Source organism: Camelina sativa, chromosome 6 (assembly GCF_030686135.1).
Source record: "Camelina sativa cultivar CO46 ecotype springtype chromosome 6, ASM3068613v1".
NCBI classification, from domain to species: Eukaryota; Viridiplantae; Streptophyta; class Magnoliopsida; order Brassicales; family Brassicaceae; genus Camelina; species Camelina sativa.
The window spans coordinates 23075864-23087328 of record NC_141885.1 but is presented as its reverse complement, the minus strand read 5'-3'; the positions used below and the strand labels follow the sequence as shown (position 1 = coordinate 23087328).

General features: G+C 36.7%; 2 protein-coding genes across 7 annotated transcripts; both read left to right on the top strand.

Annotated features, from left to right (window-relative positions):
* The first annotated feature begins 515 nt into the window (after window positions 1–515).
* Window positions 516–7148, top strand: LOC104792451 (increased DNA methylation 1). 6 transcript variants are annotated; one of them, XM_087453746.1, is made up of 21 exons: window positions 516–823; window positions 995–1884; window positions 1964–2041; window positions 2150–2354; window positions 2452–2611; window positions 2777–2851; window positions 3058–3150; window positions 3247–3336; window positions 3428–3509; window positions 3595–3654; window positions 3724–3776; window positions 3856–4022; window positions 4351–4570; window positions 4899–4956; window positions 5053–5109; window positions 5232–5477; window positions 6007–6071; window positions 6176–6232; window positions 6326–6419; window positions 6529–6669; window positions 6764–7148. In XM_087453746.1, exons 2-21 carry the CDS (start codon window positions 1006–1008, stop codon window positions 6938–6940), a joined length of 3057 nt encoding a protein of 1018 aa, XP_087309872.1. In that variant the 5' UTR covers window positions 516–823; window positions 995–1005; the 3' UTR covers window positions 6941–7148. The 6 variants fall into 6 exon arrangements, 3 of the variants coding, with proteins under 3 accessions (XP_087309872.1, XP_087309873.1, XP_087309874.1); XR_015559397.1 differs by having other exon boundaries at window positions 532–823; window positions 5585–6071; XR_015559398.1 differs by having other exon boundaries at window positions 532–823; window positions 5211–5477.
* A 1117-nt stretch (window positions 7149–8265) lies between these two features.
* On the top strand, window positions 8266–10373 carry LOC147942930 (uncharacterized). The gene is made up of 2 exons (XM_087455554.1): window positions 8266–8516; window positions 9132–10373. Exon 2 carries the CDS (start codon window positions 9245–9247, stop codon window positions 10337–10339), a length of 1095 nt encoding a protein of 364 aa, XP_087311680.1. The 5' UTR covers window positions 8266–8516; window positions 9132–9244; the 3' UTR covers window positions 10340–10373.
* Window positions 10374–11465: the final 1092 nt, after the last annotated feature.

The following is an 11465-nucleotide window of genomic DNA, read 5'->3' as shown; positions in this document are numbered from 1 at the left end:
CCTTTGTATGGACTTTTCATGTAGATTTTTTTTAAATAAAAACTTTTAAATGAGGTGTTAGCTCCAGATTATATCAAAATAGTTGGTGTTAAATGAGGTGTTAGCTTATATTTTTTTGTATTGATTGATATTATCTACCTATTCTCGCATGTAGATGAAATTACTATATGAAAATGTATGTATGATGTTTTCTCACATTAGTTTTTTTTTTTAGCTTTAGATTTTATAATTTGTTTTTCGGGTGATACAATAATCTACAATATAAACTGACACACAAAAAAAAAAAAAAAAAAAAAAAAAAAAAAAATCGGAAAAAGCAAACAATTCGTCCGTTAATAAACGAATGATCAAAATGGAGGTGCAAAACTGTAAATATACAAACGCAAATCATAAACGCTGTTATTTTGAAGAAAGAGAACAAAACGAGAAAAAAACGCAAAATTTTCGCGTTTGCAACATCTGGGCCTTGAGCCCTATTACTTTAAATTAAAGAAATGTCCTTAAAAAGGTTTTATATTTACGAAATCTGCCACTGCCTTGTAGACTGTAATTTACTGCATTTTCTCTCTCTCTCTCTCTCTCTCTCTCTCTCTCTCTCTCTCACTTTCTCTATCTTGTTCGTTCTTCTCCTACCAATGGCTGCAAAATCCTAATAGCCAACCTCTCAAAGGATTTGGGTTTCATCTTCTTCTTCGTACAGATCCACTTACAAAACCTCGCCTGAACCCTAATTTCACTGTGATTCGATCGGATGTTAACTTCTAAATCCTGAAATCTCCCTCGATTCGTCTCGTAATCGACCTTGTTTTTAAGACTCTTCAAGGTTCGTTTCGTTTTTGTCTTTTCTTTATCTATACCAGATTCGAAAAGCTAAACCCTGTTATGCAAATTACGATTAGATTGCTGAATCTACTCGTCAGTCGTCACTAGTTCATACTTCTCCTTTTTTTTTTCTGTGTATATTTCATTGGGGGAGTATTGTGTTGTAGAGCAGATTCGTTTGCAATGAAGGAAGAGTCTATAGGCGGCGGTGTCAGTTCGGTTTGGCAGTCTCCGGTTAAGCGGATGTCCGTAGACGGTGGTTCATGTGGGGAAGGTGGTGATAGGAGTAGGACTAGCTGTAAGAGAATTAAAACGACTCAGGTCAATGGTTTTATTGTTTACACTAGAACTAGGAAGACTAAATTCACCAAGCTTCACGAAGAAGATGAAACTCCTGGGTTGTTGTTGGAAAATGGAATGTCGAATCATCATCATCTCGAGGAGTCGAAACCAGCAAGTGGTGGAGATACAAATGGCTCAGTTGATATGTGTCACAGCAGCTCGATATCTCAAACTAACGTTAGTGGGAGCTCTTGTATTAAGAGTACGTTTGTTGGAAGCCCCGCTGGGAAAATTGCTGTGGAAGAGAGGTTACTTACTGGCAGCTTGGCTAAAAGTCCGGTAGTTGAGACTGACAGTAGCTCATTAGTCGATGTTGTAATTGATGACATCAATTTTGTAGAACTGTTGCAAGAAGAGATTCCTGTTGAAATTCTGTCAGAAGGAAGCCTAGGTTTTGAGATTAAGGGACTACGAACTAAAGTCAGAACCATGGGAAAATCCTATAGTGTTTCCAAGGAGAAAAGGCATGGATATTTTAAGCGTACCGCACAGATCTATAAATCACTTTTACGAGTGAAGAAGGTAAACAGCATGGTGCCTGAGGATGTAGAGGTTCTTGCGGAACCAGAGTTTGACCATGAGGGTTTAGATGAACAGATTCATTCTGGCCGTACGGCGGACAAGTCCATTTTAATCCGCAGGAGGCCAGAAACTGTGAGGGATCTTTTTGAGACTGGTATACTCGATGGTTTACCGGTGGTTTACATGGGTACTGTTAAGGTTAGGCTATTCTTTTCTGTATGCTTTTATGACCATTTCATTCTAGCTTAATCTGAAAAATGATTTCTTTATGTGCCAGTCTCAAGCCTTTGGTCTCCGTGGCATTATTAAAGATGGTGGAATTTTGTGCTCATGTTCCTCATGTGATTGGGCTAATGTAAGAATGTGTTTCCACCCTGCATCTTAGAATGCAGGTTGACTTTGATGATCTCTACTTATTCTATCAGACGTACTCTGATATATAAATTATTCCCGTTTTTTGTAGGTTATTTCAACTTCCAAATTTGAGATCCATGCTTCTAAGCAATACAGACGAGCATCACAATACATTTGCTTTGAGAATGGTAAGAGCCTGCTAGATGTTCTGAAGATTAGTAGGAACACTCCTCTACATGCACTTGAAGCAACAATTCTTGACGCTGTTAATAGTGCTTCTAAAGAAAAATGTTTTACCTGTAAAAGATGCAAAGGTGGGTCTGTTTTCTTATTCCTCCCTAGCTTGTTTTAATATTCATCGATTTCCTAGATTTGCGGTTAAAATTGAACTTCAATGCCTGTGCTTTCTAGGTGTCTTCCCTTTTTCCTCTCTTGGCTATAGAGGGTTTCTGTGTATGTCATGCTCCGAGGTAGAAACTTCTCAGGCCAGCCCTTCTACTACAAGGACTTTAAATATTGCTCCTGCATGCATAACATCTCCGGTTAAGAGTAGATTGAAGATAACAAGAAAGTTGGTAACCTTTATTCTATGTACTCGTTGTCATAAAGTTGGTAACAAGAAAGTCTCTTCTTCTGTTGAGATTTACATCTTCTGTGTAGCGAATTTTTTTTTTCTTTGGGCATCATGCATGAGTATAAATATTCAATTCTCTGCTGTCTTGTTTTACCTTTTCAGGCCATCAGAATCCACGTCACAATCTCCAGTATTTATGTCACCACTTGGAAATAGCACTCGAAAGATAACAAAAAAGTTGGTACCATTTTGTTGCTTTTTTTGTTGTTGCTGTTGTGTATTTTGCATCTTCATCAATCATGGAATGAGAAAATACACCTTTCTAAACCATAAGATAAGACTTATTTATAATTTTCGTTGTCGCTGTGGCATGTTATGTTTAGTGCATGTCCTTACTTTCTTGGATTTGGTTATCAATATTAAATCATCACCTTGCATTTCAGGGCATTACGTCAAGCTTTGGTTGGGAAGGCTTATCTCAGTGCTTCGACAAATATATCTTCTCAAAATAATTGCAGATCTAAATTTAAGAAGATGTTGGTATCTTTACTTCATGATGATGTTAGCCAAATCAACACTGCTGATAAAGAGTCTTAGTTTTGATGCATCTGGTTTCGTTGTATTTGTTGAAGGTGGACCCAAGATTCTGTGACTTCCGAGGATTTTACAAGCGTGTCCTTTTCTGTTTCTTCAAAAAAGAGGAGTTATAGATTAACAAAAAAGTTGGTATCATTTGTTTATAGCAACCTTAATTTCATTTATTCTGGCTGGTTATCGTCTATTATCTTCTTACTTAAATCCTTTTTCATACAGAGATCACGGATTGCATAAATTAGTGTTTGAGAGAGGGGGATTACCAGATGGAACTGAACTAGGATACTATGCCCGTGGAAAGGTTACTTACTTTATCGATTGTGTCGTTATATTGTTATATCCGTCTTCATGTCCTTTTCTTTTGAGACATTTATCACTGTGGGCAGAAATTGGTTGGAGGCTACAAAATGGGCGCTGGAATATTCTGTTACTGTTGCAAGTCTGAGGTATTTGGATATTATACGAACAACATTATGCCTTATCAGTTAGTTCTTAATTTGGTATTTTGTGAGCAGGTGAGCCCCTCTCTGTTCGAAGCTCATGCAGGCTGGGCATCTCGTAGAAAACCGTGCGAACTTGCTCTCTTGTCTCTTGTATATTGGTTTTGTTGCATTCCCTTAATGTCTGATTATTCTCTGTTGTTGCAGTTATTTTTATATATATACATCTAACGGTGTATCTCTTCACGAATGGGCAACTACTTTCTCACAAGGTCGGAAATATTCTGCTAATGAAAATGATAACTTGTGTGTTATTTGTGCTGATGGTGGAAATCTATTGCTTTGCGATAGCTGCCCAAGAGCGTTCCACATAGGTAAAGCTATACTTAATCAATTTTGCAGCATCGTTTCATTTTCTTTCTCTATCTCTTGAATACTTTTGCTTCTACTTCGATACTTACACTTGTTGGTAAAATATGACATGCAGGATTAATTAATTTTTATGATTAAAATCCTGAGCTAGAAATAGATATGTATATATTAACAAGCAGGATCATTTCGAGAACCTTTCCCATATTTGTCACTTTGCTGCATTTCTGATCACGTATCTTAAACAAGAGGGTCTGCTGCATTCTTATGTTCTCAATAACTCTCCTGCAGTTTCAGTCACTTTTGCTCAACATATCTTTCTGGTCTATGTAGAATGCGTTTCCCTTCCAAGTATACCTCGTGGTAACTGGCATTGCAAATACTGCGAGAAAAAATCCAAGAGCGAAATTGCTGGAGACTATAATGGTAATTCTTCTGCAGTTGGGCAACTAGAAGGAGTTGATCCTGTTGACCCCGTTGATCAGTTAGCTGGACGATGCATTCGCGTCGTCAAGAACCTGGAAACTGAAATAAATGGGTGTGTCTTATGCAGGTAATCATTCTGATTGAGTCGAAATTCTTCTTCTATATGTGTTGTATACTTAAAAATTGTTCGACAAATCTGTCCTGAAAGGTTCATAGGTCTCACATGTACTGAGACAATCAGGTCTATCTTGAATCACTTGTTTCAGAAGACTGCTAGGCTTCTTATAATAATTACCTGTTCTAGTGGACCATTAGGTCTTTGTTATAGTGTTTATAAAGCACCGGTTTTGATGTGATAACTGCGTTTTGTATTTATGTCTAGCCAATGGTAAATTAGATAAAACTAAATAAGTATTTATTTTCACAATCTTAGCTAATAAAATATTTTTTTCCAGTGGTTCTGATTTTTGTAGATCAGGATTTGGGCCCCGGACAATCATAATATGTGATCAGGTACTTTCTCAATCGAAATGAGATCTTGAATAAAATTATTCTGTAAATTTCATATCAAATTAGTTACCACTTTTACTCTCTCTATTTTTGCAACAGTGCGAAAAGGAGTACCACATTGGATGTTTGAGTAGTCAGAATATTGTGGATTTAAAGGTGACCACATATAGCTTCAACCCTAGCCTACAATCTTCTGCGTTTGTTCACAGATTCGATCATTATATTTAGATTGTCTGCCCTGATTTCACCTTACACAGGGTAATATGATATTCTGACAGGAATTACCTAAAGGAAATTGGTTTTGCTCCATGGACTGTACGAGGATCAACTCCACATTACAAAAGTTACTCCTTGGTGGGGCCGAGAAGCTTTCAGATTCTTCTTTGGGAATAATACGGACAAAACAAGGGAGTACTAATGTAGGTTCCATCAATAATCTTGACATCAGATGGAGGCTGATCAGCGGCAGAGTTACTTCTCCAGAGAGCCGAATGTTACTGTCTCAGGCATTGGCTATATTTCATGTGAGTGCCTCTACTGTTCGAAAGTTTAGAATTAGAACTCTGTGATGGCCACTTTTTGTTTCGATTAGATAATTAGTAGTTAAAAGATAGATGACGAATTGGTTTAGGTCATGGCTGATTCTCTTTCCATTTGATCTTGGCGGGAAAGTTATGGGGCAGGGTAACTAGCAAAGGCTGTGCATACTACACAGTACCCGAGGAAGGTTGCATAGGTTTACATTACCCGTAGTGTATAGTAAATTAAAATTTGAATCTTGTATATATATGAACTAAATTATCATCTTGATTTGGTTAGTATGTACATATATATCTATTTCTGTGCCTACAAGTTGAACCAAAGTAAGGCATTACCATGAATAAAAAGTACCCTCTTCTGGAGAATTTGTATAATATCGAAATGCAGAAACTTCTTGCGCAAGATTTATATCCCTCTGCATTTTTAATGGAAGCATATGGATGGCCGCTCTAACCGATAGGAATTTGCTAAACTCTACCATCGTGTCCTAAGTTTATGCGTGTTTTCTTACAGGATTGCTTTGATCCTATAGTTGATCCAATTTCTGGACGCAATCTTATTCCGAGAATGGTTTATGGGTGAGGACTTTTCCATCTATGCCTGCTTCAAGTAGGCTTGACTTTGATCCTTGTAACACTTTCAAATACTATCGATAACAATCACAAGTGCATGTTTTGTTTAGGAAGACTATGCAAGGACAAGACTACGGGGGAATCTGCTGTGCTGTTTTGACTGTTAAGTAAGATCTTTTCCCTGTCGCTATCTAACAAGAAGCCATATTTATACTGCGGTTAGGCATTGATTTCGCTTTTTCTGCTGCTAATTTACACAGTGCGACTGTTGTTACTGCTGGACTACTACGAGTATTTGGCCGAGAGGTTGCAGAACTTCCATTAGTTGCAACACGCATGTGTAGCCGAGAGAAGGTGATGTCTTCTTGGCTCTTTAAAAACTATATCTAGAAGCGAAAGGCTGTTTCCTGATTGACTTCAGAGGTTCCTTAACCGAGTTTTCATGGGGTTTTGTACAAAACAGGGCTACTTTCAATTGCTCTTTTCCTGCATTGAGAAGCTACTCTCATTCCTTAATGTTGAAAGCATCGTGGTTCCAGCAGCTGAAGAGGCAGAGCCCTTATGGATTAAGAAATTTGGGTTCAGGAAACTTGTACCTGAACAGGTAAAACGATGGATTTGACACGCTTGTGAATTGTGTAGTTTTAGAAATTTATTCTAAGAGAATCTCATAACTATTAAACCCTTCACTGCTACAGCTCAGCAAGTACATAAAGACGTGCTACCAAATGGTGAGGTTCAAAGGAGCATCCATGCTGCAGAAACCGGTGCACTCGCACCAAGTCGTTGACAATAAGATCGAAACCAGTGTATCTTTAGAAGAAAAAATTGATTTGAAACAACCCAATGAGTTGTATGTTCATCCTTTGTGTTGAGGTAAAGCAAGTCATGTATTTGGTTAAAGATGGATTAAAGAGTGAAGGGCTTAGGAGGTTTTAAATGAGTTTTTACAGCAGAGACGTGTAAATTTTGTAGATGCGGAGCTTTTTTTTGGTTACATATTAGGTTCACATTTCTTACAAAAAAGAATGGTGAATGTTTTTGTTTGGATATATCATAATCATGGTCGTTACTTTCTTTACAGATTATGCTCTTCTGATATCATATTTGTTGAAATACTGTATCTACCAAAATTATTATTATGAAAGCAAATTTTTAGTGTGATCCAGTCATCACTGTTGAAAAAGAGTGTTTACTCTAGAGGGAAATACTTGAAATATATGTAAAAACAAATTTCAAGATTTAGTAGGCTTATTAGAGCATGTGCATTGAGCTCTCTTACATGTCTTTTCATAATTAGTTCAAATTTTATTAAGATAAATCATATCCAGAACAGTTTAAAAAATTAATGAAATAATTTATATTTATTGTTTTTATATTTTTTAGTTAATAATAAAGAAAATTATCTATCTAACAAGCTCTATTATGCATGACTTAGTACTTTTCATATTTTAAATATGTTTTAAGCAAATGTTAAGCATTTTTTGTGCAATTTCTTACAATGAAGAATGTTTGTATTTGGCTAATATCAAGACAATTACTTTCTATTCAAATTATGCTCTTAGTTATGTCATTTTTATTCAAATATCTATCTACCGAGATTATTATTATTAAAGCAAATTTATAGTGGGATCCAGTTATCATTGTTGTTGGTTTTGCATAAAACCACGTAATATTAATAGCGACATCATCTCTAGAAAAAATACTAGGACGCGATTCTCTTTTTTTCTCTGTTGATCTGAATGGTCTTTGTAACTTCACCAAAGTCCAGAACGCGATTGATGTTGTACCTGATTTAAGCCTTTCAAGGACCCTCATTATCATCAACTCAGGAGTTTACAACCTATGTTCTTTAAGTTCTTTATGTATGTTCTCTGTTCTAATGATGTATGTTTTCATGAAAAAACAGAGAGTAAAAAGAAGGCAAACATTTTGATGCAAGGGAGAGGATATGAAAGAACAACCATTTAATGGAATGATAGTGCTCACTCATCAGGAGGCACGACAAATAGCTACACTTTTGCTATCTTTGCAAATAATTTTGTGGCTTATAATGGGGCTGTTCGTTTGATCGCCGCAAGTAGTTGCGGCTGCGGCAGACGCAAGTTTAGCTGTTCGTTTGGTCGCCGCCGATAGTTGCGGCATGACGCAGCGGCAGACGCAGCGTTCTGCGATTAATTTTTTTGGACGCGGATTGAATTCAACGTCAGAGACGAAAAGTTGCGTTATATGAAGTAAATAACAAATATACCCTTGTTTTCTTCAAAAAATTACAAAACAACTAACCCTAAATTAACTCTCTTATCTCGTCTTCTCCGTCGCCACCATGGTTCTTCTTCTTCTCTAAGCTTCGTCATCTCCATCTCTCTGGGTAATTACTATACAAATCCAAAGCTTGGTGAACAACTTCTCTATTTCATCCTCTTCTCTCTTCTCTATTTCAGTCCAAAGGTACAATTTCTATCTTCACTCTCTCTCTCTCTCTATCCCCATCTCTCTATCTCTCGGCTCACTCGTTACAAAACTGGTTTTGGAATTATGGGTTTTTGAACATTTGAATAATTCGTTTATTTTGGTCTTGTCTTGATCTCTCAGTGTTTGTTTGTGAGCAAATTTGTTTTTTTCTTTTTGAATTCTTAGCACTTTAACAGTAGAATTATTCAGATGAAAGGTTATCAAATTGATGGTTGCTTTGGTTTATAGGTTCAAATACAAGTGCTCAAGTCTCGATCTCTCTTCTTTGTTATATAAACGAGTGTTTGGTTTTGATGTAAACAAGTCTTGTGTTGTGTGTCCCTCAGCATAAAGCTTTACTTTTGTGGCTTTAGTTTAGATTGTGAAATGTTGTACCTTAACTTAAGTCCTTTGTTAATGTTATTGGCAATGGCTGATGTGTACGTAAATGGTTCTGGCTTTTTGAATAAACAAACACTTTCAGTCCCTTGTTAATGATTTGCTTTTATACGAACCCGTTTCTTCTATGCAATGATCTGTTGTTTAATTTTTATTTTCATGTGTTTATGATTACTTGTATATTCTTCTAATAATTCTCTTGCGTACTGTTAGGTGATGATGATGGTGATGATGATGATGAATTTGGTTTGATTGATTCACTTACTGCAGAGAGATTAAGTCATAGAACAGATCGAGGAGCAGGATGGCGTCATGTCCAACAACTTATGCATGGATCAGATACACAATGTTATGACATTCTCCGAATGAACCAAAGAACTTTTGAGGCTTTATGTAAGATGCTAACTACACAATATGGATTACAAGAGTCTGAAAATGTCTACATTGAGGAATCTGTTGCCATGTTTCTTGAGGTCGTTGGTCAGGATAAAACTATCCGAGATATAGCTGCAAGATATCAACGTTCATTGGATACAGTGAAAAGGAAGGTTGATGATGTTTTGAGTGCTCTCATCAAATTTGCAGCAGATACACTAAAGCCACAAGAAGGTGAATTTACAAGAGTAAACCCTGTTTTGAGGAATGATGATCGATATTGGCCATTTTTAAAAGATTGTGTTGGAGCACTTGATGGAACTCATATCCCGGTTCGCCCTCCAAGTCGATCTGCAGAAGCATATAAAGGTAGAAAACAAGAACCAACAATAAATGTTCTTGCTATATGTAACTTTGATATGAAGTTCATATACGCATATGTCGGTGTACCTGGTAGAGCACATGATACAAAGGTCTTGACTCATTGTGCGAGGTATGAACCTTTTTTCCCACATCCGCCTAGTGGGAAGTATTATCTTGTTGACTCTGGGTATCCCACAAGGAGAGGGTATCTTGGTCCACATCGTGGTTTGCGATATCATCTTGGTCAATTTGCTAGAGGAGGACCACCAGTAAGTGCAAGAGAATTGTTCAATAGAAAGCATTCAGGTCTGCGATCTGTGATTGAGAGGACATTTGGAGTGTGGAAAGCAAAATGGAGGATTTTGGATCGTAAGCATCCAAAATATGGTGTCACTAAGTGGATTAAACTCGTAACAGCAACGATGACACTACACAACTTCATACGAGATTCACATAGGGAAGATCATGATTTTGTACATTGGCAAAGTACAGAAGGATATCATGGTGATGAAGGAGAAGAAGAAAGAGAAGGAGAAGAAGGAGAAGAGGGAGAAGAAGAGGAAGAGGGAGAAGAAGAAGAAGAAGAAGAACATATTGCATATGAGCCGACGGGTGATAGAGCTATGGAAGCTTTGCGTGACAACATCACGAATGAATATGGTCAAGGCCGTTTACCTTATTAAAAAAATTTACTTATATTTTTAATTTAGCTTATAATTTATCACAAAATATGTTGTTATAATTATTGATTTAATTAAAAAATTATTACTAGCTAAATAAACATTCTTATGGTTGTAAATATATTTAAATTATATTTTGTTGATTCAAAATATAATTATACAAATTTATAAAACTAAAACAAGAATTAAATATAAAATTGCCGCAGCGTCTATAAAACGAACACAAAACAAGCGATAGCGGCTGCGGCAGCGGTAACAATAGCAAAACGAACATATTTCATGCAGTAGCGGCAGCGGTAGCGGCAACAAAACGAACAACAACCTGCGATAATGTTTACCGCAGCCGCAGACGCTACCGCTGCCGCTGCCGCTTGCGACAATGAAACGAACAGCACCAATATAAGTTTTAAGGTAAACTATCAAGATCTCACTTATAGAACCTAGTTTTTTTTTTTGTTTGTTATGAGTTCTTATAACAGATCAAAACGGCATCACTTTCCCAAAAGACCTTCAGCCCAACTCAAATCAATTAATGTCCAAGCCCACAAGCAATGTTAAATCCCTGCAACGGTCATCATCAACGGTCTATGTCAGCAACCGATTCTTGTAGTTGTTTTCGTTGTTGACTTGAACGACTCTGGCAATTTCAGTAGTGTTAGAGAGTTTTCAACGTAACAATTTCAATATGCTTAATATCTAAACTAGATAAAACACTAACAATTTATTGAATCAAAGCAAAATTATAAAATATAGTATGTTGCTTTCATAATGGTTTTATTAAGCATCATTAGCCATCTTGGCGTGTACCCACAATTACTCGCTTGTCCGTTGCTTGAGTTGAAATTATATCTTATAATCCCAACAACTATTCCTTTAGAATAATTTAATCTCCAACATCGTATAAGTTACCTATTTCTAAATAAAACTTACGAAGTGCTCGGATCTACACTAACACACGCACCGCGGTTGAAGGTTTGTTTCACCACCTTTACAAAAGAATTTGGAACACTTGTTTGGCTATAGGAATCACATCCGGAAGCTTCAAGGCTTGTTTGCGCTATGGTTCCGAAGCTACTCTACTTAACCTATATATTATATTTCTACTTATGGTTCTTATACCGGGTTTATT